The sequence below is a fragment of the Petromyzon marinus genome (assembly GCF_048934315.1).
Source record: "Petromyzon marinus isolate PM22_M1 ecotype Great Lakes invasive population chromosome 68 unlocalized genomic scaffold, UKy_Petmar_22M1.pri1.0 chr68_unloc.1, whole genome shotgun sequence".
NCBI lineage: Eukaryota > Metazoa > Chordata > Hyperoartia > Petromyzontiformes > Petromyzontidae > Petromyzon > Petromyzon marinus.
In genome coordinates, this window is record NW_027422597.1 from 2,284,177 (window position 1) to 2,312,093 (window position 27,917).

Genomic DNA, 27,917 nt, shown 5'->3' on the forward strand with positions numbered 1-27,917 from the left:
CGTAAAAACTTTGGCTACCTCGTAATTGAACAGCCGTTTGTCGCCGCTTTCAAAAAAATGGAGCTGTGCACACGCAGCACGTCTCCTCCTCCCCCCCCCCGGCACCCCCCACGCAGCATAACAAAAGGTGGGTTTTACCCGCTCTCGTGCGGTACACCACGCCCTAACCCTCGAAACCCCTGCAGTCTATCAAAAGGCTGCTTAACCCAGCCCTCCCACCCACCCACGCCCATAACTGACTCCTCCACCGCCCCCCCCCCCCCACCCCTTAACCTGTGTAAAATCCCGGTCGTCTCTGAACTGTGCTCCTGACACAGATATTCTGTTTAACACGTAGGCTTTCGCGACCAATATTATGATGATGCTGGGTGTATTTACCAGCGAAACGTCGTACTCAAAAATTTTAAATGTTGTGGATTCACTCTTCAACAACACACCGGTGGGCTAAAGTAGTGAACTATTTGTGTCTTTTGTCAACGTGACGCTTTTTTTTGCTGATTGGCCGTGTCGGGTGGTGGAGGGTTACGACACATTTATAAATAACGCGATCTATCCCAAAATCCTTTATGGACAGATATTCTGCTGTGACTGTTCCACCTGAAGACGGAAGCTTGTGTTGCCTCCGAAACGTCGTGATTTAATTTAGTTGTTTTCTTTCATTTTGTTTTGTTTTTTCTACGTCGTGACTTTACCGAATGAAGCCAAAGAGTAAGAAAGAAGCACCCCTTACAAGAATTGACGTGGAAGTCATTTATAACACACATATTACGGCATTAGTGTACTTACAAGTGGGAGGAAACCGGAGCGCCCATAGAAGCCCACGTTTGTGTGCAAAGGGGCATCACTCTGTCCCATGTAGAAGGGATAGGCGGAGTTCACATTCTTTTTGCGATACCACTTTCTCCTTGTGAGCCAGGTTATGGCTCCTCAACGCCCACGGGAAAAGAGCATTGCTGTAGTTGATCGGCAAAACCCTCGCTGCCTCACTACTGCCGGTACTCTCGTGATGACGCATTCAGCGTATTAACGCTCGTGGGAGTGGCTTTCAGAACTCACAGAATCCTGGACCCCCACCGCTGAGCCTCTGGAGCCATCCCGTGTCACCTATATTATACACAGCTCCCCTAACTAGAGCTCACCCCTCCACCTGAGCCAGTAGATCGGCCAAACTTGCAGTGCTCACTGACGCAACTTGCCCCAACAGTTTGTTGACGGCTATATGGGGGGGGTTGGGGGGGGGTATTTGTATTATGTCTGTGTAGTGGGTACAAAACTTGAGGAGACTTCTCTCCTCCGGAGGCAGCACGTTTATTTTAAATTTACATAACACAAAAGGGGTACGGCCCCTTCTACCAGATACCCTCAGGAGGTATTTCCTCCGGACTATTCTGACCCTCACACTGGTTACGCTCTGACCCTCACACTGGTTAAACTCTGACCCTACCCTGGTTAAACTCTGACCCTCACTGGTTAAACTCTGACCCTACACTGGTCACGCTCTGACCCTACACTGGTTAAACTCTGACCCTCACACTGGTTAAACTCTGACCCTACACTGGTTAAGCTCTGACCCTACACTGGTTAAGCTATGACCCTACACTGGTTAAACTCTGACCCTCACACTGGTCACGCTCTGACCCTACCCTGGTTAAACTCTGACCCTCACACTGGTTAAACTCTGACCCTACACTGGTTAAACTCTGACCCTCACACTGGTTAAACTCTGACCCTACCCTGGTTAAACTCTGACCCTCACACTGGTTAAACTCTGACCCTCACACTGGTTAACCTCTGAACCTACACTGGTTAAACTCTGACCCTACCCTGGTTAAACTCTGACCCTACACTGGTTAACCTCTGACCCTCACACTGGTTAAGTTCTGACCCTACACTGGTTAAACTCTGACCCTACCCTGGTTAACCTCTGACCCTACCCTGGTTAACCTCTGACCCTACACTGGTTAAACTCTGACCCTCACACTGGTTAAGCTCTGACCCTACCCTGGTTAAACTCTGACCCTACCCTGGTTAAACTCTGACCCTACCCTGGTTAAACTCTGACCCTCACACTGGTTAAACTCTGACCCTACACTGGTTAAACTCTGACCCTCACACTGGTTAAACTCTGACCCTACCCTGGTTAAACTCTGACCCTCACACTGGTTAAGCTCTGACCCTACCCTGGTTAAACTCTGACCCTCACACTGGTTAACCTCTGACCCTCACACTGGTTAAACTCTGACCCTACACTGGTTAAGCTCTGACCCTACACTTGTTAAGCTCTGACTCTCACACTGGTTAAGGTCTGACCCTACACTGGTTAAACTCTGACCTTACCCTGGTTAACCTCTGACCCTACCCTGGTTAACCTCTGACCCTACACTGGTTAAACTCTGACCCTCACACTGGTTAAGCTCTGACCCTACCCTGGTTAAACTCTGACCCTACCTTGGTTAAACTCTGACCCTACCCTGGTTAAACTCTGACCCTCACACTGGTTAAGCTCTGACCCTACACTGGTTAAACTCTGACCCTACCTTGGTTAAACTCTGACCCTACCCTGGTTAAACTCTGACCCTACCCTGGTTAAACTCTGACCCTACCCTGGTTAAACTCTGACCCTACACTGGTTAAGCTCTGACCCTACCCTGGTAAACCTCTGACCCTACACTGGTTAACCTCTGACCCTACACTGGTTAAGCTCTGACTCTCACACTGGTTAAACTCTGACTCTACACTGGTTAAACTCTGACCCTACACTGGTTAAACTCTGACCCTACACTGGTTAAGCTCTGACCCTACCCTGGTTAAACTCTGACCCTCACACTGGTTAAACTCTGACCCTACACTGGTTAAGCTCTGACCCTACACTGGTTAAGCTATGACCCTACACTGGTTAAACTCTGACCCTCACACTGGTCACGCTCTGACCCTACCCTGGTTAAACTCTGACCCTCACACTGGTTAAACTCTGACCCTACACTGGTTAAACTCTGACCCTCACACTGGTTAAACTCTGACCCTACCCTGGTTAAACTCTGACCCTACACTGGTTAACCTCTGACCCTCACACTGGTTAAGTTCTGACCCTACACTGGTTAAACTCTGACCCTACCCTGGTTAACCTCTGACCCTACCCTGGTTAACCTCTGACCCTACACTGGTTAAACTCTGACCCTCACACTGGTTAAGCTCTGACCCTACCCTGGTTAAACTCTGACCCTACCCTGGTTAAACTCTGACCCTACCCTGGTTAAACTCTGACCCTCACACTGGTTAAACTCTGACCCTACACTGGTTAAACTCTGACCCTCACACTGGTTAAACTCTGACCCTCACACTGGTTAAACTCTGACCCTACACTGGTTAAACTCTGACCCTACCCTGGTTAAACTCTGACCCTCACACTGGTCACGCTCTGACCCTACACTGGTTAAACTCTGACCCTCACACTGGTTAACCTCTGACCCTCACACTGGTTAAACTCTGACCCTACACTGGTTAAGCTCTGACCCTACACTGGTTAAGCTATGACCCTCACACTGGTTAACCTCTGAACCTACACTGGTTAAACTCTGACCCTACACTGGTTAAACTCTGACCCTACCCTGGTTAAACTCTGACCCTCACACTGGTTAAGCTCTGACCCTACCCTGGTTAAACTCTGACCCTCACACTGGTTAACCTCTGACCCTCACACTGGTTAAACTCTGACCCTACACTGGTTAAGCTCTGACCCTACACTGGTTAAGCTCTGACTCTCACACTGGTTAAGGTCTGACCCTACACTGGTTAAACTCTGACCTTACCCTGGTTAACCTCTGACCCTACCCTGGTTAACCTCTGACCCTACACTGGTTAAACTCTGACCCTCACACTGGTTAAGCTCTGACCCTACCCTGGTTAAACTCTGACCCTACCTTGGTTAAACTCTGACCCTACCCTGGTTAAACTCTGACCCTCACACTGGTTAAGCTCTGACCCTACACTGGTTAAACTCTGACCCTACCTTGGTTAAACTCTGACCCTACCCTGGTTAAACTCTGACCCTACCCTGGTTAAACTCTGACCCTACACTGGTTAAACTCTGACCCTACCCTGGTTAAACTCTGACCCTACACTGGTTAAGCTCTGACCCTACCCTGGTAAATCTCTGACCCTACACTGGTTAACCTCTGACCCTACACTGGTTAAGCTCTGACTCTCACACTGGTTAAACTCTGACCCTACACTGGTTAAACTCTGACCCTACACTGGTTAAACTCTGACCCTACACTGGTTAAGCTCTGACCCTACCCTGGTTAAACTCTGACCCTACCCTGGTTAAACTCTGACCCTACACTGGTTAACTTCTGAGCCTACACTGGTTAAGCTCTGACCCTACCCTGGTTAAGCTCTGACCCTCACACTGGTTAAACTCTGACCCTACACTGGTTAAACTCTGACCCTACCCTGGTTAAACTCTGACCCTCACACTGGTTAAGCTCTGACCCTCACACTGGTTAAACTCTGACCCTACACTGGTTAAACTCTGACGCTACCCTGGTTAAACTCTGACCCTACACTGGTTAAACTCTGACCCTACACTGGTTAAACTCTGACCTTCACACTGGTTAAGCTCTGACCCTACACTGGTTAAACTCTGACCCTACCCTGGTTAAACTCTGACCCTACCCTGGTTAAACTCTGACCCTACACTGGTTAAGCTCTGACCCTACCCTGGTTAACTTCTGACCCTACACTGGTTAACCTCTTACCCTACACTGGTTAAGCACTGACTCTACACTGGTTAAACTTTTGTCCCGACCCTAGCCAGGGGTTCTGCTTCTGTCCTTTGGGCTCTTCGCTTCGGGTCTTCCAGGTGGCAGCTCCAGGTATCTGGGGTGGCTCTTCGGTCTTCAGGTAAACGATGACTGCCAGTCCCGTTCAGGGGACCGGCTTTGATACCGGTTTCTGGCTCACTCCGCCCCTAGCCACTCCCCCCTTCTGGAACCGTGTGGAGGGGCCTGGAGCGTGACGTTGTCCCCCAGCACCCCTCTTGGGGGGTCTGGGGTCTGTACCCCTGGTCCCGAGCTACACTGGGGTTTACCTTGGCCTAACGGCCTCACTCATCTCCATCTCGGCTTCCCTTCTGCTCCCTGTTGGCTCGAGGCCGTCACTACAGCGGCAGTTCCACTCAACGTTCAATGATGCCGCTGCATTTGTGTGCACGAGTCTGTGCGTTTGGGCCTGTTGTCTGCGCTGCTGACGCTCCGTGCTCTCAGGACGCACGACTCAGATCCAGAATCCTCACTGAGTCGCCGGCATCACCCCACACACCCAGCGCAGGGTAGAGCGGCTGACTAAACGAGTGGTGGATGGAGTGCAGCAGCTCCATGGAGTCGGCACAGTAAAACGACAGCAGCCCCGCCTCCCAGTGCAGGTGACACCCGACTCTCCGGGGAGGATCTCTCACCGGCAGTGAGGTGCCGACACCACCATGAACCATGCAGCAGATGTTGTCATTTTTATATAAAACCCAGGAGGAGTAATTTTGTCCCAGCTCGCACTCATCGCCATAACCTTTCCGCGCGATCGTCCCGTACGCGACTCCAACCCGACACTCCCCCACGGCCCCCACGTCCACCTCCCAGTAGTGTTGACCCGACGAGAAGCTCTCGGAGCACAGGGCTTGGTAATAGCGATCAAACTGTTGTGGGTGAACGGAGCGACCCTGGGCGACACCGATCCACGTCACCGTCCTGAGATCCGCGGAGGTCTGGAGTTCGTCATGGGCTGAGTTTGGGTCCAGAGTCGGTGAGCGTCCATCTGTTGTAACGATAATAACAGTATCTGTGTAATAGCACAACTGTAACAATAACACTCATGCATTAACATGCACGTATATTATAACACGTAAACTCATAATTTAAAACAGGCATACCACGTTTAGCGCTACCTCGTACAGCGCTGATTCGTTATAGGGCTGTTCCCGGTAAAATATTTGTTTAAATAGTTATTTGTGTACAGTATATCTAAAAATATTACACAAGGATGAAAAGCCGTACTTTATAGCAGTGTACGCTCTCATCCCAATACTGTACAGGGTTAGCGCCCATTTAGGCTCTCTGCCCTCAGCCAATGAACGAGCGCTATCATCATGCTTGAGTTGGCACGGCGTTCACTCTCCACCAATGAGCGCTTTCCACTAAAAACGAGGGCGTCAAGTCACAGATTGGACTGCACCACTCACAGAAGGGGAGAGGGGGGTGTCTGGTCATGGACTTGACTGAACCACCAGGTGCAAGTTGTAGCTCCCACCCTGTCTCCCAATGCTGCCAAGTTCACCATATCCGGTCACACTATGTACTGATGAGTACACTGTTTATCTTACTTACATTTTTGTACCGTCGGTATTGATAAATAATGTTTATCATTTGTATTATTGTTCCAATAACCTAATGAACCCCTAATATGTTGGTCGTACATTATAAATTATGATGTCGAGAACGCATCTCCATAGGGCCTATGCTATAATGACCCCATATAGCACTGATTCACCTAGCGCTCTCGTTTCCAGGCACGCACCCCCCACGCTAAATGGGGTATGCCTGTACGTAACTACCAGTGTGATACCATGTACAGCACTTTGTCAATCCACTGCTTGATGAGGTCTCTATGCCATGAGCAGGATTGAACTTGAGTGGGTGGGTTCATAGCGCAGCGCGATAACTGCTAGACTACCGCTGCCCACATACACACTCCCACTTATCCATACACGTGTAGAGGTGTTAACTACTCACTGTTCGGTAACCTGCATTGCCACTAGGTATCAAAGGGGCAATGCAGCGTTACCTCTGTGTACATAACGGTTGGCGTCAGACGAAGTGAAGTGGATGGTAGCCACAGTTTGGTAAGAACCAATCAGACAGTTCCACGTGGGAATGTGTGATTGGTTACACCTGGCCACGAACGAGTATAGGAAGGGTGACCACGCAGAGCACGGGGAGTTCTCTCCCTACACGAAGACCGAAGCCCGGGTTGAAGATAGCCAGGACCCTGGACCCAGCCTTCCAGCCCTTCTCAGGGCTAAGGCTCGGCGCATCCAGTGGTCAAGACCCACCGGGCCAGCGGTGGGTCAGATAGCCTCCCCTAGGTCCCAACCAGAGGACTCTAGGCTAGGATAGCGGTAGACGCATAAGTAAGTCCCGCCAAGATAGGAGGCTGTACCTGCTTAGGTTAGCAAAGAGACTTGTGTGTAGGTCACGCTAAGTCCGGAGGCTGTACCTTCTTAGGGTATCCGGTGAGGGAACCGTATACCCCTCTGTGTGTTAAGGACTGTGCAAAGAGAAGTATTACAATAAACAGAGTGTGCCTCATAAGACGTTTATTCGTCATTATAAACTCTACACACGCACAAAGACACAACTACAACAACCGCCGTTCACCAGTAAGTGGCGGTGACGTCACCACGGCACTTGTGCCATGCTAGGTGCACTTTGAGGCCACGTGAAGGCCCATGGGTTGACTTACCGAGATGACTGGGAGGTGCACCAACTATGCTCCCCATTGGGGCAATTTTCTGCGTTTTAGCTACCTGGCGCTCCACTCGTTGTTGTGAGCGTCACTCCTCTGCCCTCCATTGCTGTGGCCGTTTCAGCCCATCTGCCAGACTGAAGAGAAGCTATTTGGGCAGTGCAGCCTTGCTTACCGGAAGAGCTCACTGATGGGACTGTGTCCAGATCTACAACGATCTGTAAACTCACACAAACCATTGGAAACCTCATTTGCCAGTAACAAAATATGATAATTGTTTTTTTACCCTTTTATCTGGCAACAAAACTGACACCTTTATTTTATAAGGAGTCATGTTTACATTGACCACAATACCTGCGGTCGGAACGCAAACAAAAAACAACAACTCTGATAATGTATTGGCACTGTCCTTGAAATTGATTGGTCCAATCAATTTCAAGGACAATGCATACTGTGCGCCTTTTGGCGTCTTCTGGTCCAACACCATGTGAGACGAGGCTCTAAAGAAAGCCGTCTCGGGTGTGGACCAATCAATTTCAAGGACAGTACCAATACATTATCAGAGTTGTTGTTTTTTTGTTTGCGTTCCGACCGCAGGTATTGTGGTAAATGTAAACACGACTCCTTGTAAAATAAAGGTGTCAGTTTTGTTGCCAGATAAAAGGGTAAAAAACAATTATCACACAATCCAGTCTGGTTAATTCCAAAATGGATCGTACGCAGGCCAGCCTGAATGTTCAAACCGGCGCAGATATTGATTTAGAGGGCTCCACGTTTCACAAACATAGAGAAGGGAGGGCTTAACTGTGACCGAGAAGACCCAAAGCTTCATGTGGAGTGACAGACCAGGTGGCTTCCACACAGCAATACACAGCTTAGTTTTTTCGGTAAAGTCACGTTGAAGAGAAACAATAAAATAATAAAATATATATAAAACAATAAAAAATAAAAAATTATCACGACGTTTCGACCATAACTCAAACGGTCATCTTCACACCTGAAGATGACCGTTTGAGTTATGGTCGAAACGTCAAACGGTCATCTTCACACCTGAAGATGACCGTTTGAGTTATGGTCGAAACGTCGTGAGAATTTTTTTATTGTTTTATATATATTTTATTATTTTGTTGTTTCTCTTCAACGTGACTTTACCGAAAAAACTAAGAATATGAATTACTGCAGTCACGAAAGCTTTAAATCAAAATTTAATACACAGCTTATGAAAGATAATACCGCTCGACTGATTCGGAGTGAGACCTCAGCGGCCAAACTGGAGCTGGTCATAGGCACGCTGCCCAAGATCGTAAACCTCTCCACTCTCGCAATTGCAATTGCAAAAGCAAAGACCAATACATGTGCAAGCACAGATACAGAATAACAGACACGCACACACGGCAAGATTCCGTGGAACTCACACATGAACGCCAGCAGTCTGACCACAGCTCCCTGGAGAGTGTCGATCACTTCAATGTCTTCTTCGCTGGGAAATGAGTGTGCAGCTTCCTTCCAAGCATCTATCCTGTGAGACCAGAACCAGCAGTGACCCACACAGCCAGCGTCTTACACAGCATCATCATCTTAACACAGCAGTATCAAATTTTGATTGAAAGCTTTCGTGACTGCAGTAATTCATATGCTTAGTTCTTTCGGTAAAGTCACGTTGAAGGGAAACAATAAAATAATAAAATAATATATAATATATTTTATTATTTTAATAATATATAATATATTTTATTATTTTATTTTATTGTTTCCCTTCAACGTGACTTTACCGAAAGAACTAAGAATATGATAATTAAATAATATATATAAAATATATATATTATTGTTTCCCTTCAACGTGACTTTACCGAAAGAACTAAGCATATGAATTACAGCAGTATCGCATACAGCATCATTACACACAGCATCATCATGCACAGTATCCTCACACACACACACATCATAAAACACAGCATCATAACACACAGCATCATCATGCACAGTATCCTCACACACACACACATCATAAAACACAGCATCATAACACACAGCATCATCATGCACAGTATCCTCACACACACACACATCATAAAACACAGCATCATAACACACAGCATCATCATGCACAGTATCCTCACACACACACACATCATAAAACACAGCATCATAACACACAGCATCATCATGCACAGTATCCTCACACACACACACATCATAAAACACAGCATCATAACACACAGCATCATCATGCACAGTATCCTCACACACACACACATCATAAAACACAGCATCATAACACACAGCATCATCATGCACAGTATCCTCACACACACACACACATCATAAAACACAGCATCATAACACGCAACCAGCGTCTCGCTCAGCATCATCACTCAGCCAACGTCTTCCATAACACAGGCAGTCCTCGGCTCACGGAAGGGTTAGGTTCTCGAGATTGATCCGTAACGCGAATTTTCCGTACGTTGGACACTGAATAATTTTCCCCCCGAAATCAAGATAAAATCCCATAGCCGGAACTAGCTGTGCCTGCTCTAACCAGATTACCAATTCGAAAACCGTCAGTACTGCATCGTGCTGACGTCCATTATGTTTCACTACCTGTACCGTATCGCTGTACATACGCCCTGCACTTCCTATGACTCTTTCATTTCATCGAATATCTACGCTAACACTGTCCATAATGAAACTAATGTAACATACGCTCTATCTAATTGTTTATGGATGCCACGAAACATTTTAATGTTGATTGTTAACAGAAAGCAGCCACTTCCGAATGTTCATTTACCGTGCATTAAGCTCGGCCGAGACTTATCCGATCGCTGTTGGCTGAGACCATATGCAATCGAAGTGTAATTGTGTTAAAAATAAAGTGCGTACCCTGAATAACTCAAGCAAATCAACTTAGCATGAAGAAAACTATACATAAAAAAACACGGGAGGAAAAAAATAAATAGTTTTAAGCCTAGAAAATAAACAATTACGTAATGCTACAAAGGAAAGAAAATAAAATCTAACGCTGCAAAAAAATCCATTTACCTTAATCCTAGTGCTTGGTGAAGGCAGCGTTTTCATGAAGCGAGGCATAAGGCGGGGATTACGCCTGGCGCCTCGGTATACATCCGCAAACCCCACCAGCGTTGAACCATTTGCGCTTACGTAGCTAACGCAAAAAAATTCCGCATATTTTTTTTTTACATAATTTATGGGAGCATTTCTGTAAAGTCGGATTTCCGCAAGTCGGGTCTTCCGCAAGTCGGGTCTTCCGCAACCCAAGGACTTGCTCGCAAAAGTGTGAAATCCTGCGGCACTCGCCATGCCTTGGTCGATAATGGGAATATCCCCATATCCTGAAGGATAGGCAAAGTAGCCCTTAATGGCCAGCAGTGGCTAAGGTTACCTTATCTAAGAGTGAGTGTGTGTGTGTTTAACACGTAGTAAGCTTTCACGACCAATATTATCTATAACAGGTTGTCTGGATTAGATCAGGTGAATATAATAAAAGTATCTTTAAGCCCACCACCATCCGAAATTAGTAAGGGTTGTCACGTAAAACAAAACATGACGATTCGTTACTATTATGATTTAAAGCTTTCGTGACTGCAGTAATTCATATTCTTAGCTCTTTCGGTAAAGTCACCACGTTGAAGAGAAACAACAAAATAATAATATATATATATTTTTATTGTTTTATATATGCTTTATTATTTTATTGTTTCCCTTCAACGTGGCTTTACCGAAAGAGCTAAGAATATAATTCGTTACTAGTTCAGCAACCCAGTGTGTTCGGGAATGAGCTAGAACACAGGTGCGAGTGTACGTTCGAGTTTGTATGTTGTACGCTTTGAGTAACTTGATGTTCACAAGTTGCACGACCGCGTGGAAACTTGTTAAGGTGGCTTGCCCAAAATTAAAGACGGACCAACCCCTATTGATGAGTCGCCTTCAGGTGAAGAGTTTCCTCGCCGCTCACCCGACTTTACCCACACTCAACGCACTATTGTTGTGGAGTGACTCATGCAGCCAGCTATGGCTCTAGGGTTTGGTGTTACGTGTTGTTTATGTCGTTTATTGTGAAAATTCGGTCACAGTTCTTAGGATCACCGTTACATTGCTTTTATGGCTTTATTTTGGTGATTTCGAAAACGTTCTTTGGTTTGGCCATGTTTGTTTGTTGTAGTACGGAGTTAGACTGATGGCCTTAATCTAAGTATTCCTGTGGTTGTTGTTGTAGTACGGAGTTAGACTGATGGCCTTATTCTAAGTTGTCTTGTGGTTGTTGTAGTACGGAGTTAGACTGATGACTTTAATCTAAGTTGTCTTGTGGTTGTTGTTGTAGTACGGAGTTAGACTGACGGCCTTATTCTAAGTTTTCTTGTGGTTGTTGTTGTAGTACGGAGTTAGACTGATGGCCTTAATCTAAGTTGTCTTGTGGTTGTTGTTGTTGTAGTACGGAGTTAGACTGATGGCCTTAATCTAAGTTGTCTTGTGGTTGTTGTTGTTGTTTGACTTGCATCCCACTGGGATTTTTGCACACACAGTTGGTGTAACGGTGCTTTTTCAGGAATATTTTGATGTTTTGTTTCCTGGATTTTCTGTTTGCACAGTCACACACAAAGTCACTTTAAGATGTTTTCTTGTTCATGTTTTTATGTTTTTGTTTGTTGCAGTTGCACCCGATTCAAGAGCCGAATGGCTCACAGGGCTATACCAAAATAAATGAAACTGAAACTGAAAAAACGAGTGACCTGGCTAACCAAAAACGGGAAGGGCGTGGTTCTGTGCAGTGCATCGGCTACACGTGGGGGGGGAGGGATCGTTGTTTGTGTGTGTGCTTTCTTAATTTCCTTATCTTGTATTTTGAGGCCACTGTAACAGTGGCCTCAAAATATGACGGCGGTTGACCCCGGGTTTCCAAAATGCGGTGAATTCATTTCGTTGTTGTTGGGTCGACTCGTCTGCGTGAGATCATTTTTCACCAAATAAATGTTGGAAGAGGCAATTTGAAATGTTAAGCATATTACCGGTGAGCACAAAAAAATTTACGCGGAGTAATTAATGATTTACGAGTGAAACGCGTCACTTTGGCTGTCGTGTGTGGATGGATATCCTTTAGAAGCTCGGATAATTCTAGAATAAATACATAAATATCAGATGAAGACCTTAATTTCAGGCTTCGGCTGAATTGTAACATTGGCGATCGTGCACTTGGCATCATCCTACTAAACAGCCGGCAATTGAATCATTTTTGCGGGACCCCCAGGGTCAATAATAATAATTATTATTATTTTCCAGTCCGCCCACACTCGCGATCCCGACATCAACGCGCCGCCCGCCCGGACTCGCACCAACAAGCGCCAGCAGCAGCAGCAGGCTGCGCCGATCGACACGACGGGCGCCACCCCACCGGCCAAACGAGAGCCCCGGGGGGCGTCAGCCGCGGTCGCGAGCGGCGACGACGACGCCCTCCGGTCAGCCGTCGATCCTCGGCTTCTCTGCCAAGGCGAGCCCCACCGCCGCCCTCCGAGGCGGCGAATTTAACGTGTTTGTGTAATTTTTCAACTTTTTACGAAACTTAAGTGTCTCCGAGTAGCTCTCGACGAGGCCGATCGATTGACCGTTAGAGTGTTGTCGTTGTCGGTAAGGCGACAAGGCTCGTGTCGCTACGCGGTTTTTCCCGCCTCCTGGGCAGCGATGGGACCCCGGGGTCCCGCCAATTGCTTCAACTGTCCTCATCGGGGGTCACCTCAGCCTAACCCTCGCCGGACCTCAATCGATTGACGCAATTTTAATGCAACTGTGCAGTAAACACTGCAGCGCACGCTGCCAGCGGTTTGCATCGGATGAAAGTCGCACCACAGTCGTGTTCTCCTATAACGTGGCTGTAGTCGCGGCGTTCCTGAAGAATGCCGCGTTATGGAAAAACCGCGTTATACTAAATGATATATGATAATAATAATAATATAGGGGCAAAGCACAGTCCGCGATAACACGTGAGTTTGCGTACGCAGGCCTCGACAAAGGCTGAGTCGCACGAGTGTCATCTAGAAGCATCCCAGTGCCCTGCGTGATGCTACGCTGAGGCAGCCGTACAGCCGCTTGTTCCTACTCGCATGACCGAGTTCTGTTCACTCGATTGTGGCATATCCAATTCACGTCATCAAAAATTAGTATTGCGAGAGAACGGACTGTATTTGCGAAGCGATAGAAAAGGGTAAGACATTTAACTCTGCGCCCGTACCCCGCAAGCACGACCGAGTGGAGTTTGTTCGCTCTACATTATCAGCAGCCAATCAGCTTAGAGCTTTGCGAGTCTCCCTCTCGTGCCCGCCATTGCTCGGGCTCCTCGTGTTGGGAACAAAAGCAATGCATCGTGGGGGGTTGTTTTTTTTTTTGCAGTGAAAAGTTATTTTGCCATCCCCCTTGAAGTCATCCAAACAACCACCGAGTGAGTGCTCGTAGGCTTACTGGGCAAAAGCGTGCAGCGTGAATCCATTTCTTTGGAAACAAAACATGCAGGTCACGAGACCGGTAGAGGTGGGAGAGATGAAAAGTGAAGTAGGCGTGTTTGTTCGGGGTTAGCAGAGTTCACCTTGAAAGACCACTTTAAAGCAAGCGGACAAACCGGGAGCAAGCGAGCGAGGGCTTTACCATTCTGGCGAATTGCTTGATGATGCTGGATGTATTTACCAGCGAAACGTCGTACTCAAACTGTAAATGTGGATTAACTCTTCAACACACCGGTGGGCTAAAGTAGTGAATTATTTGTCTTTTGTCAACGTGACACTTTTTTTGCTGATTGGCCGTGTCGGGTGGTGGAGGGTTACGACACATTTATAAATAAACGCGATCTAACCCAAAAACCTTTATTATGAATAATATTGGTCGCGAAAGCCTACGTGTTAAACGGACAAAGTGAAGGCTACTGCGCAAAAAATGTTGTCCTTTTGTATCCCCCACCTCTCCCGCCTTCTCTGAAGTTCAGAAATGCATCCCCCTATCACTCCGCCCTGTTCATATCCAACTCTGGCAACGAAGTTTCCGAGAAATAAGTGACGTCGTGCAGCGCATCGACTTCGTTAACCGAGGTATGACTGTCACGACACGGGATAACACGTAGGAGGCTTCCACAAGCAATATCATCCACCATAGAAGTTGTCTTGGTAAGATCGCGTAAATATATAAACGTGTCGTGAAAATCCGCCACCACCCGACACAATAAATGAGTGAGGTTTGTCACGTAAAACAGAACATGGCAATTCGTTACGAGTACAGCACACCGGTGTGTTGGAGCGCAAAGCCAGGCGACAGCCAGATTTGTGGCGAAATCCACCTCTTTCATTCCTTAAATAGAGGGGTAGACGTGATGGCATCACTTGTGAGCCCTTCTTAAGTGAAGAGGGGTGGGGGGGGTTAATGAATGCATATAAATGACCATGGCTATCCATTGCTGGTTGGGTTATATAATCAATGTACATTATGCAAGCTCATTGTTCTTGTACCCCCTGTTGAATGTGTGTACTAAAATAGCCGGACCTGCTATTGTTCAACGGTAATCCCTATGGAAGTGTGGTGGCCTGGATATAGGCATGCATTTAAACAATTTATTATTTGATGATTCGCTTCCAAGCAGCACTAAGTCTGTAGCTATCCGATCGGTTAAAATTAATTTTATTTCGATAGATTATCTAATTAGTCTTGGCCAGGAGTAACGAGTTTTGCACTTAACTTGTTGGCACGCGTGTTCTGCCACTGTCGATAGTTGTATTTGGGAGTATTTAATATTTATCTGATGTTATTTTAGTCTCGTGCTGATCATTCGTCCTGTTTGCCCAGCATAGCATTTGAAACCAAGTGCAGTTAATCCTGTACACACCATCTGTTGATAGCTTCGGTAATACATCTTTTGTACCAGATATTATTTTCTGTATTTTATGTACCGTGCCAAATCTGACTCGGATGTTTTGTTTTTCCAAACATCTGGCTACTTTATCAGTTATTCCCGCAATGTACCGTATTTTAATAGTTTTAATTACTTAGTTTCAACGCTCGTGTTATTTGATTTGGTTTTGGAATTCAGTGCCCTGTTGATTTGTGCATCATTGTAACCATTCAATTGCAGAGCTTATTTAACATGGTTAATTTCTTCTCAACTATCATCATCTGACACTTTCTTAGCCCGATGTATGAGGGTCTTAATAACGGAGGATTTCTGTGCGGGGTGATGGTGTGACTCTCCATGCAGATAGACGTCAGTGTACATTTTCTTTTGGTGAACGACATTTCGACCGCACCCGAACAGAATATCCAGAAATGGGAAAGTTCCGTCAGCTTTCACTTCCATGATGAACTGGATGGACAGGTTTTGCGAGTTATGTCTCGGCCGGGCTGGACGGGAAGGGAGGAGGCGATCCTGTGTGTGAACCTGGAATAATTTTACAATGAAGAAGGTGCCTCCTGCAACTACTTCGTCTTCGACTTGTGTTACACTATTCTAGATTTGAAGCTTTCGTGACTGCAAGGATCCATACTCTTTGGTTCTATTCGGTAAAGTCACGTAAAAGTATAAAATAACAAAAAATAAAAAACAACACATTTTTATTTATATTTTTTGTTATTTTATACTTTTACGTGACTTTACCGAATAGAATCAAAGAGTATGTTGTGCTACACTACACTAGCAACAAATTGGCATGTTCTGTTTACGTGACAAACCTTATTAATTCGCTGTGGCGGGTAGTGGCGGGTTTAACGAGATGTTTATATTTAGGCAATCCAACACAATAAACCTGTATTATGAATGACGCAGCATCATCATCACCATCATCATCATCATCCTCACCATCACGTGGCCCATGTCCCACACATGGCGTCACCTCGTGTGTTCATCAGTGTGAGTTCATCATGAGTCCCTTACCTGTTTGTCTCCTTAAGGTGAACCTGCAGGAGTCAGACACAGGGGGCGCGAGTCAGTTCACCTCTAGCCACGTTAACCACACGGTGATTGGTAGGCGCGATGAGCTGGGCTGGGCTCAGCCATTGGCGTATCCCAGTGCTGTCGGTTGTTAACATGGCAAAGCCGTGGACTCGTTCGGACTCTCGATGGTTCTCATCAGCAAGGTGTGGCCTCTGAAACTGTTGCCGCTCGGTACCCGATGTCACGGGGAAGAGGCGTCCATGGCGCTCGACATCGAGTTACAGTGAATTTAACCAACATGCAAATATACACAAATATTTCCATTGCAATGGTGAATAATACCCAGAGCGTCGCGTTACCAGTGTCGATAGTTTATCAGGGTGAACATTTGTTGAAGCAGGCAATCTCTGGATTGGTTTCAACTTTCTTAGACTCATCAGCAGTCAATTCTGAAATACTAATGTCCCTGGCTTTCCTGATGTTAAAAGCCCTTCCGTTTTCAGCATTACTATTGGCGCGTCTACATTTGTTTACGTGAATAATTTAAATTTAGTGTCAAGTAGCCTCAATCTGTACATTGCAAGGCCACGTGGTTACATTTGTTGGCATACATTTCCAACCACAAATTGCCAACCATTAACTCGTGGGATGTTTGAGTTCGTCGTTAATGGTTTTTTCTTCGTAAATTCAGCAGTCATTTTTTATTATTATTATTATTAGATTTTATTTCTAATGTAAGTTTGAAATATTCTGAACTTTGTGTTGCATCGCATGTGTTCTATTTTTTTTTTTAAATGTAATGAACACGCGAACTGGGGCACTCGTCCTGGCTCGGCGAGCGCTCTACCTGCAGGAACGTGAGCGAGTCCCTCTCCTCCTGCAGAGTACGCAGGCACGTGGCTGCTGCCTGGAGCTCGCCGATCTCGCGCTCGAAATGAGCGATGCTCTCCTCGATCTGGGACAGCAGCTCGTGCCCCTTCACGTCCACGCGGTCCAGAGCCGCCCTCTCGTCCTCATCCAGCGTCGCCCTCATGCGGGTGAACTCGCCTGAGATGCGAGCCTTGGTCTGGACCATAGAATCCTGCAAGGGGCGTGTGATGGATGCTGTGAGTTCATATTCATGGCCCTATCACCAGGTAGCGGTGTTGTAGCGGTCATCAAATTGTGCGGTAAGTAATATGTGAGTGGATGCTGGGCTGCCTTCACCAACCCACATGGACAAATATGGTAAAGTATGGTTAAACAATCTGCTCAACGAACAGCTGTGGCAAGACCTCGATGTTATACTGAAGTGGATGATGGCAGGAATCACGACGAAAGTGCCCTAACATGGATCACCGAACTCCCAGTTTTCAGTGCAACAATAAAAGCCACGCCTACGGTCATGTTCAGGGCCAAACAATGCGCCAGATAAGCCCTGGGACAAGGATCCTCCAAATGAACATTGAGGGACTCTCCCGGGCGAATTGCGAGTATCTCGTGAACAATAATGAACACACGCAACGTCGATGTCCTGACACTCCAAGAAACCCACTTCTTGGATGTCCTATACTGCCAGTCGCTACCACATCCATGGATACAACCTGACGATGAGCCACTACCACCCGAACTATGGCTTGGCCATATACGTGAAGACCACCATAACAGAGTTCTATGCCTTTCCACCAACCGAAAAAGAAGCCACCCACACCACCAGCATCAAGACAGGGGGAGCTGCATATCACCAATGTGTACAAGCCCCTAATTCAAAATGGCCAAAGTCAGCATTTATAAGTGCGCCAATCCCAGCCCTATACGTTCGTAACTTTAACAGCCACGATTCTATGTGTCTGCACCTCGCTGACTGGATGTCTGCCGAAGATCCGCACCTGGCTTTCGATCCCAAGCAGCAAGCAACTTTCCACTCTGTTCGCCGGCAACGCGGCTACAACCCGGACCTCACCATTGTTTCTCATGATCAAAGTGGGAGCACACTTCACGCACCCCGAAAAAATACTCCCAAGCTTCCCCAAAAGCCAACATGGGCCCATCATGACCCACATCGACATCGAAACCATCGTGATTTTGTCAAAACGATTACCAGAGTGGAACCTGGCCAGAGCTGAATGGCACCGCTATAAGGAGGCTGTAGAAAGAGTGGTGAGTTGAAATTCCAATGATACCGGAATGCTATCACCGTTTTGTTGGCCTCCTTACTGCAGCGCGCTAAGAAGAGCATCCCCCGAGGATTGCGGAAAGAATCCGCTCCATGCTGGGCAAAAGAGACCCAGGACCCGCTCCAACTGTGCGACCAACCAGTCGGGCAGCCCACAGGTTGGAAGGGCCCTGCTAGAGTCTCTAGACTCAGCCAGATGCCAGCGGTGGATTGAGTGCGTTGAAGGCCGCGGACTTGACACACTCCAGGCACCGTGGCTGGGGCCTACTACTTTGCCGAGATGCCGCTCATCCAACAGAATACCGCACCGCAAGAGTCGTGCCCAACTCTAGAGCCTCCAAACTAGTGGAGAACACAAAAGGACTGCTTGACAAAAAAAAAAACCATCAAGCGAGATGTCCATCGCCAACTATACCAGACAATGTCCTCTATTTCTTCACAAGACCCCACTGCCATCAGCGCAGAGGAAGTGAGGAAGGGTCTAGCTGCAATGAAGAAAGGAAAGGCTGCCCCCCATAGAGATGGGATCTAGGGGACTCCAATGGCTGGTAAACCTGTACACAAAAACCATAAACACCGGATGCATCCCAAGAGCATAGAGGGAGGTGATGGTCAGCGCCATACCCAAACACATTCTGAAAGTGGCCTCCTGCAGCAACACCGTGTGACACGACCCCACTCCAACCTCTCTCGGAGTGAATCTGGACCGTAGGCACAAGCTGGGTAGCGTCAGCACCCAGCGCTACAGACATCAACGATGGATGGCCCTTGTGCACTCTGTAGCCGAGTTACTGAGCACCAGCGTGGACCAGAAGTAGTAACACTCGACTCACAAGCAATTCAGAAGATCTCTGCGTTTGAGCTTCTAACAAAGCTCATGTTCCCCACCCTAAACCGCATCGCCACAAAAATCGCGGCAGATGCGGATACCTGATGCACAAATGGAAAATGATCAACTCTCCGGCATGCGACTGCGGTCACCCAGAACAGACCACGCAACGTATAACGACGCAATGGCCAATGCACAAACACGAAGGAGAGCTCGCAGCAATATCTTCCATTGCCCCTGGCGCAATTATCTGGCTTGTGTCACCTGAATGTTAAATTGTAGCTGTTGCTCGACATCTACATCAGCCATACGAAAGGAGGAGAATGTTGCACTGGTTTGACAAAAGGTGTAAATTACGCTTATCACATGGTGACTTGATTGAGGATACAAATCAATTATTAGCAGCGGAGGGCGTAGCGGTGCTCATGATACATCGCCAAGCAACCCTGTACAGGGTTCCACGCCACGCAGAGTACTGGCCGCCTAGATCACGATGCCTGAGTTTGGCCTCTATCACGCACGTCCAGGTCAGCCTCGGCCTGACCCTGGGCCACCCCCTATCCCGACGAAGGTCATCAATGGTCGCACGCAGAGCTTCCTGTGCGATCAGTCAACGTGTCAACCCATGCAATGTGTTCAGAAGAGCCAGATCCTCCTGGCTCTGACTGCTTCAGACAGTGGCTGTCGTGCTGTTCATGGGTGGACTTCGGTATTTGAGATAAGCTCGCAGAGTGAATGCGAAGTCTCCATCGCAAGCATCACTGTTCAAAGGCATCTAGTTTTCTACATGAGGATATGCCCTCGTGTGTGTCATATATTTGGTTACAATGGAAAACCATGCAATTGATAACACCAGCTCAGAGCCATTGCCTTGCATAAATCTCAAAAGCAGATGCAATTACAGAATTATCCTTACCAACGAAATATATGACATTAAAACTCAATCAACAACATTTTGAAATGAATGGTAACTACAAAGCAATTTTAAACAGGTTTTAAGAAAATGCTTTGCTTATATATTGCCGTATAGTTGTGTGTTTCATGAAAGTAAACATATTTTTGTTTTCCTGGAATGTCTCTTCAAGTCACATCTTACATGGGTTTTTTTTTCTGAGAATGCAATAGCTATGGTTTCCTATCATATTGTACCGAAATCTTTTCTTGTTTTATTAATTGCTAGTTTTAAAATATAGTCGTTGCTCCATACACTTTTGTTTTCTCAACTGCAGAAAATCTAATTTCGATTTAAAGCTTTCGTGACTGCAGGGATTCATATTCTTGGTTCTATCGGTAAAGTCACCACGTAGAAGGGAAATAATAAAATAATCAAATAAAACTATAACATTCTCACAACGTTTCGATTGCAACACAAGCAATCATCATCAGGTGTGAAAACCACAGCAAGACATTTTTTTCGAATTTTCTTGTTGTGGTTTTCACACCTGATGATGATTGCTCGTGTTGCAATCGAAACGTCGTGAGGATTTTATTGTTTTATTTGTATTCTTTTATTATTTCCCTTCTACGTGACTTTACCGAAAGAACCAAGAATACGCAGAAAATCAGTTAAATTATTTTATTCAATGTTTTGCCGTGGTACTAGATTTCACATTTCTATTATAAAAGTTGTATTTTCTTAAGAGAATAGGGGTTTACCCCTTTTTTCTGGCAACAAAACTGAAACCTTTTTTTACAAGGAATCATGTTACTGCAATAACCACAATACTTGTGGTCAACAAAAAAAGAAAGCCGTCTCTGGTGTGGACCAATCGGTTTCAAGGACAATGCATCACATATTATCATAGTGTGTTTTTTGTTTGCATTTTGACCGCAAGTATTGTGGTTATTGCAGTAACAAGATTCCTTGTAAATAAAAAAAGGTTCCAGTTTTGTTGCCAGAAAAAAAAGGGGGAAAAAACCTTATTATTATATTTTGGCACCGCCAAAGGAGGTCTAATGATGCTGCATTTTCTTATTTACATCTCAAGCACCCACGGCCATAATAATGTGATATTCTGCACAGCTATTACACACCGACTCAAGCCTAACAGAGTTCACTTGAATCTACGGAGTCGTGCTCATGGGGAGACAGTCACAGACTCCACGCAGGGTGGAGGTCACGGGGTCACAGAGTCAACGCGCGGTACCTGCACGGCCTTGCGTGCGGCCTCCATCCACTCCACGGACGCCTCCGCCTCCATCCTCTTCTCCTCCACCGCTCGCGTCTCCGCTCCGACTCCACTCTGCAAGAGACGAAGTCACCAGAGGAGACTCCACTCCCTGAGCGGCTCCCTCTCAGCCCCGCTCCACACGGAGCCCTCCACAGTGACGGCTCAAGAATTGCCCAACAGAGAAAAAAAGAGGCTAAGGGAGTTGGCCTGAAATAAAAAAAAAAATTTAAAAAAGACGGTGGAGAGAGAATCATCCCGTCCATGATGGTTTTGATTTAATGAGATGTTGTTGTTATTGTTGTTGTTGCACTTTATCAGCTCAGGTCACGGTGTCGTTCGCTCCTGAGCAGCTCTCGTTCGACCCACGTGTGGGGCACGAGCAGCTCTCGTTCAACCCACGTGTGGAGCAGCTCTCGTTCAACCCACGTGTGGGGCAGCTCTCGTTCAACCCACGTGTGGAGCAGCTCTCGTTCAACCCACGTGTGGAGCAGCTCTCGTTCAACCCACGTGTGGAGCACGAGCAGCTCTCGTTCAACCCACGTGTGGAGCAGCTCTCGTTCGACCCACGTGTGGAGCAGCTCTCGTTCAACCCACGTGTGGAGCAGCTCTCGTTCAACCCACGTGTGGAGCAGCTCTCGTTCAACCCACGTGTGGAGCAGCTCTCGTTCAACCCACGTGTGGAGCAGCTCTCGTTCAACCCACGTGTGGAGCAGCTCTCGTCCAACCCACGTGTGGAGCAGCTCTCGTTCGACCCACGTGTGGGGCATGAGCAGCTCTCGTTCAACCCACGTGTGGAGCAGCTCTCGTTCAACCCACGTGTGGAGCAGCTCTCGTTCAACCCACGTGTGGGGCACGAGCAGCTCTCGTTCAACCCACGTGTGGAGCACGAGCAGCTCTCGTTCAACCCACGTGTGGGGCACGAGCAGCTCTCGTTCAACCCACGTGTGGAGCAGCTCTCGTTCAACCCACGTGTGGAGCAGCTCTCGTTCAACCCACGTGTGGAGCAGCTCTCGTTCAACCCACGTGTGGAGCACGAGCAGCTCTCGTTCAACCCACGTGTGGGGCACGAGCAGCTCTCGTTCAACCCACGTGTGGAGCAGCTCTCGTTCAACCCACGTGTGGGGCATGAGCAGCTCTCGTTCAACCCACGTGTGGAGCAGCTCTCGTTCAACCCACGTGTGGAGCAGCTCTCGTTCAACCCACGTGTGGAGCAGCTCTCGTTCAACCCACGTGTGGAGCAGCTCTCGTTCAACCCACGTGTGGAACAGCTCTCGTTCAACCCACGTGTGGAGCAGCTCTCGTTCAACCCACGTGTGGGGCAGCTCTCGTTCAACCCACGTGTGGAACAGCTCTCGTTCAACCCACGTGTGGAGCAGCTCTCGTTCAACCCACGTGTGGAGCAGCTCTCGTTCAACCCACGTGTGGAGCAGCTCTCGTTCAACCCACGTGTAGGGCAGCTCTCGTTCAACCCACGTGTGGAGCAGCTCTCGTTCAACCCACGTGTGGAGCAGCTCTCGTTCAACCCACGTGTGGAACAGCTCTCGTTCAACCCACGTGTGGAGCAGCTCTCGTTCAACCCACGTGTGGAGCAGCTCTCGTTCAACCCACGTGTGGAACAGCTCTCGTTCAACCCACGTGTGGAGCAGCTCTCGTTCAACCCACGTGTGGAGCAGCTCTCGTTCAACCCACGTGTGGAGCAGCTCTCGTTCAACCCACGTGTAGGGCAGCTCTCGTTCAACCCACGTGTGGAGCAGCTCTCGTTCAACCCACGTGTGGAGCAGCTCTCGTTCAACCCACGTGTGGAGCAGCTCTCGTTCAACCCACGTGTGGAGCAGCTCTCGTTCAACCCACGTGTGGAGCAGCTCTCGTTCGAACCACGTGGGCCTCTGTGGTGCCGACGTTAAAGTCACGTGGTCACGGCGGAGGCCGTTGAGCCACCGCGAGTGGAACCGCACACACACACAAGCGCGAGTCAGTGGGCCGATAGCGGGGAGAACGGAGAGCGGACGTCCGAGAAACCACCGCGGTGACGTCACCAGAGTAAGATCAAAGTACCGAAAAGGAGGGAAAACCCGGGCCTCCGATTGGGCAGGAGGTCAAGGGGAGGTACGGGTCGGAATGCCTTTGTTATAGGTAGGATTGGGGATCCAAATAACAAAGGGACAGGAATAACCAGGCCTCTGAATGGACAGGGCGGCACGGGGGCGGGAGCAACTGAATGCCTTTTGTTGTAGGTAGGATTATAGATCCGAATATCAAAGGGCACGGGTGAGCAAGTGCAGGCACCGCGGAATGCCTTTGTGATAGGTAGGATAAAAGGCAGGTGATTGAGGCAGTAAAGGCAGAGTTCTTCCAGTCATCGAAGTCCACGGAGCATTGGAGCCGGCCGTTTCGGATCGTCCGTGTGACGAGTTTCGGCGCAGCCAGGCACGATCTTCTACGGAGACGACCCACAGCATCGCCCTTCTACAGCTCCCAGCGCATCAGAGTGGAAGTCAGCGTAAGTGAGAGACAGGTGAGCTTGGGCTAACCGATCAGAGGGAAGAAAGGGGAGCGCCAGGCAGGATAGATTGAGCCCAGGATTCCCGCAGGATTGGCCAGTTAGGGTCTGCTGACTCGCCACAGACGCACCTAGTTTAGCGGGATATTTTTCAGCGGGGAATAAAACCGCTAATAGAGGATAAAACTGTGTCGTGATCGCCGTGAGTGCGAAGAGGGAGGGCGGAGCGTTTTTTGTGTTCGCGCGCGTACGAGGCTGTTTGCGGCGAATAGGGGAGTGTAGCGCCTTGCGTTCGCGTGCCCGTGCGGTTGTTCACAATGAGGCGGAGTGCTTGGCGTTCGCGTTCGCGTGCCCGTGCGGCTGTTTACGGGAGTACTTAGCGTTCGCGTACCCGTGCGAATGTTTACAGCGAAGCGGAGAGCTAAGCGCCTGGCGTTCGCGTGCACACGCGCGGCTGTTTAAGCGGCCCTTTAAATCGGAGCGGGAGTGGCTCCCTCCAATCGGCGTGGGGCGCGCGCACGGCAGACGCCCCCCTTGCCCTCTCACCCCGGACCCCCAACTCCCTCGAGTGTGATTGGTGCACGGGGCTGGGCAGGTAGCGCGTGGCAGGCGAAAAGCCTCCGAGCCCACTAATTGAGCCGCGCTCACGCGGTCGACAACACAGTCAGGGGCACAGGGGGGGCCGAGGAGTCGGAGGCCGGTAACCCGAACCCCACGGAACAACCAGGGAGGGGGGGGGGGGGCGGTAGCATGAATGTAACGGGGGAGTCGGGGGGCAGCGGCCCCGGCAATTCGGTGATGGCGGGGGACGGTAGCACCCACGCACACCTCACCTTCCGTGTCTGATGCTCGTCCTCCAGCGTGTCGACGTCATGCCCTCGGTGTTCTCCGGTGATGGTGCAGGCCATGCACACGAGGCTCACGTCCTGTTTGCAGTAGAACATGAGCTCCTGTTTGTGCCTCTTGCATCTTCTTCGCTCCAGGTTCGCAATCGGGGCCACCAGGACGTGGTCCTTCAACTTCGCCCTCTCCAGGTGAGGCGCGAGGTGCTCCGTGCAGAAGGACATCTCGCACCTCAGGCAGGTCTTCACTGCAGGCGTCTGGCCTTCTGGGCAGTGGTCACAGAAAACAACACCGTCATCAGTAGCAGCAGCAGCCATGGACTCAGTCACTCGCAGCTGCTCCATGAGGTTGGCGATCGTCACGTTCCTCGTCAGCTGGGGTCGTCGCGGGAAGGTCTTGCGGCACTGCGGGCAGCAGTAGGAGTCTGCCTCCTTCCAGGCGTCCTCCAGGCACTGGAGGCAGAACGAGTGGCCGCAGCTGAGCGTGGAGGGGCAGTCAAACGTGTCCAGGCAGATGGGGCAGGTCAACTCACGGTCCACGTTCTCAGCGGCGGGAGCTGTGCTCGCCATGGCCCGAGGCTGCACTCGAAGTTAGTGGCTCCCTGTGGCTCGGGAACAAACAAAAAAAATATTTAAATCAAATACTTTCCGTTCACAATCTCGTGAGATGTTGATAATCATTCACAGGGGTTTTCAGGAGACCCTGGTTGATGAGGCTCGCACAGCAGCGATGAACGAAAGAATAAAATTACTTCACCCGCAGCTAAGTTATAAATACCTCGAGACGCGCCCTGAGAATGTTCCACCTGTATCTGTCCAAAAAAAAACCATGGTAACCATGGAAACTGTAATGGTTTATCCCACGGACTGGTTGCACCGGCTAGGGTGAGGCTGAGTGTTTGGATAGCAAACCACACCTTGGTAAAAAAAAAGTATACACTTTAAAGGTGAAAGACAATCTTGCTTGTGTCATTGTACTTTTGCCTTTCAAAATGTGTGTATAAGTATCAGAGTTTTGAATTGTCTTAAATCTCTGTCAAACTAACACCCGTTCATTTTTTTTTACCTCGTGGTCTCTCCACTTCACGTGTGAATCGCAAAATATTCTTAGTCCTGGTGGTTGGTGGTCATCTGGATTTGGTGGACAGGTGGTCAGGTGGGCGGATGATTGGCCGGGTGGGCGGATGATTGGCTGGGTGGGTGGGTGATTGACTGGATGGATGATTGGCTGGGTGGGTGGGTGATTGACTGGATGGATGATCGGCCGGTATGGTGGGTGATTGACTGGATGGATGATTGGCTGGGTGGGTGGGTGATTTACTGGATGGATGATCGGCCGGTATGGTGGGTGATTGACTGGATGGATGATTGGCTGGGTGGGTGGGTGATTTACTGGATGGATGATCGGCCGGTATGGTGGGTGATTGACTGGATGGATGATTGGCTGGGTGGGTGGGTGATTGACTGGATGGATGATCGGCCGGGTGGGTGGGCGATTGACTGGATGGATGATTGGCTGGGTGGGTGGGTGATTTGGCTAGATGTGCAGATGATGGGCCGGGTGGTGGGTGGTTGATGGAGCTGGCCTGAGTGCAGGAGGGCGGTTAAGTAGCCGGATGCGGGTCGGTGGGCAGGCGGTAGGGCTGGAGAGTGATCGGAAGTGAGATCACGTGGGTAGGTCGGCTCTGAAGATGGGTCAGTAGGTCGTGGTGAGTGATTGACAGGTGTCCGGTAAGGCCAGTTAATGGGGGGGGTGTGGGTGGTGGTCATCATAATCATCATCATCATCATCCAGCAGTAACGATTCATTAATCACCACCATCACCATGGCTTACGGTGGCAATGAACAAGGAAACAACGTGACTTCGATCGCAGCTTCAAATGCCACGAGATACGTCATGGAATGTGGCCCCAAGGCTACAGCACTTAACCGTGTAGGCGTCGCTGTAGATTTACAAAACTGTTCCGGCTAAGTCTCAAGTGAAGTAATGTCTGTACAAAGAAATCAATAGCCGTCTAAAGAAAAAAGAAGTCTATTTTTACACACATCAGTCAGCCCCAGCGCCGCAAAGTGCCTGGGCAGGAAAAATCCAGCTTGTTCCTCAGGGATCACCGAATCGACGAGGGGGATGATTCTCCAGGAATTTTGTAGGTCGTTTATAGGCCTGCCAAGTCGTCGGGTTGGCTTGCCCCGCCTTGGGTATGACAGTATTCAGTTTCATTTGGTAGGATTTACCCTGGGAGCCATTCGGCTCTTGATTTGGGTTCAATCGCAACAGACAATGCATTTACACGATACGCCTGAAATTCATTGTACACAAATCTAAACGTCACAGCACGTAAACAACGAAATCCTACGGGAAAAAGCGCAACCCGTCCATGCTGCGTACAAAAAGTGCAAAACATTCCATTTCGATGTTTGATCCCATTAACAATCATAATACAATAAAGATTTTAAAAAATGTAAGTATAAATCTATACTAAATAAAAAAAATCGGGCCAAACCAAGCCCGTCTAAAACTTACTAAAACAATGCTATATAAACAACGTGACCGTTTTCCCAACAAATGTGATTACAAGTTTACAATAGCGACACACGCAACACACATCACTAAACCTAGCGTCCTTCGCGAGATGCATAAGCCAATCCATAACAGCCGGATTAACAATAGCAGTAGCAGCGCACTATAATAAAAATACATAATAATTTCATACATCGGTCAACTATAACTATATTTTTTTTATTTCAGGCCACCGGATAACAGTGGCAGCTTTGGTTGTCCGACTCCTCTAGAGCATTTTTGAGTGATCGTCTTGTTGGTAACGATCCAAGGTGGAGTTTAAATTTCGATTTAAAGCTTTCGTGACTGCAAGGATTCATCTTCTTTGGTTCTTTCGGTAAAGTCGCCACCACGTAGAATGAGAATAAAATAATAAAATAACACAATAAAATTCTCACGACGTTTCGGCCGCTTGCGTTGTGGCCGA

General features: G+C 48.3%; 2 protein-coding genes across 3 annotated transcripts in view; one reads left to right on the forward strand and one right to left on the reverse strand.

Annotated features, from left to right (window-relative positions):
• The window catches only part of LOC116958036 (BPTI/Kunitz domain-containing protein-like), a 67,331-nt gene that overhangs the window by 37,470 nt on the left and 1,944 nt on the right, over positions 1-27,917 (forward strand). The gene's annotated exons all lie outside the window — the stretch shown is intronic.
• On the reverse strand, positions 736-27,917 carry LOC116958034 (E3 ubiquitin/ISG15 ligase TRIM25-like). Its single transcript, XM_032980514.2, has 6 exons — positions 24,921-27,917; positions 21,564-21,659; positions 17,280-17,513; positions 16,433-16,455; positions 8,931-9,034; positions 736-5,808 (listed from the first exon to the last, which is right to left on the reverse strand). Exons 1-6 carry the CDS (start codon positions 25,497-25,499, stop codon positions 5,261-5,263), a joined length of 1,584 nt encoding a protein of 527 aa, XP_032836405.2. The 5' UTR covers positions 25,500-27,917; the 3' UTR covers positions 736-5,260.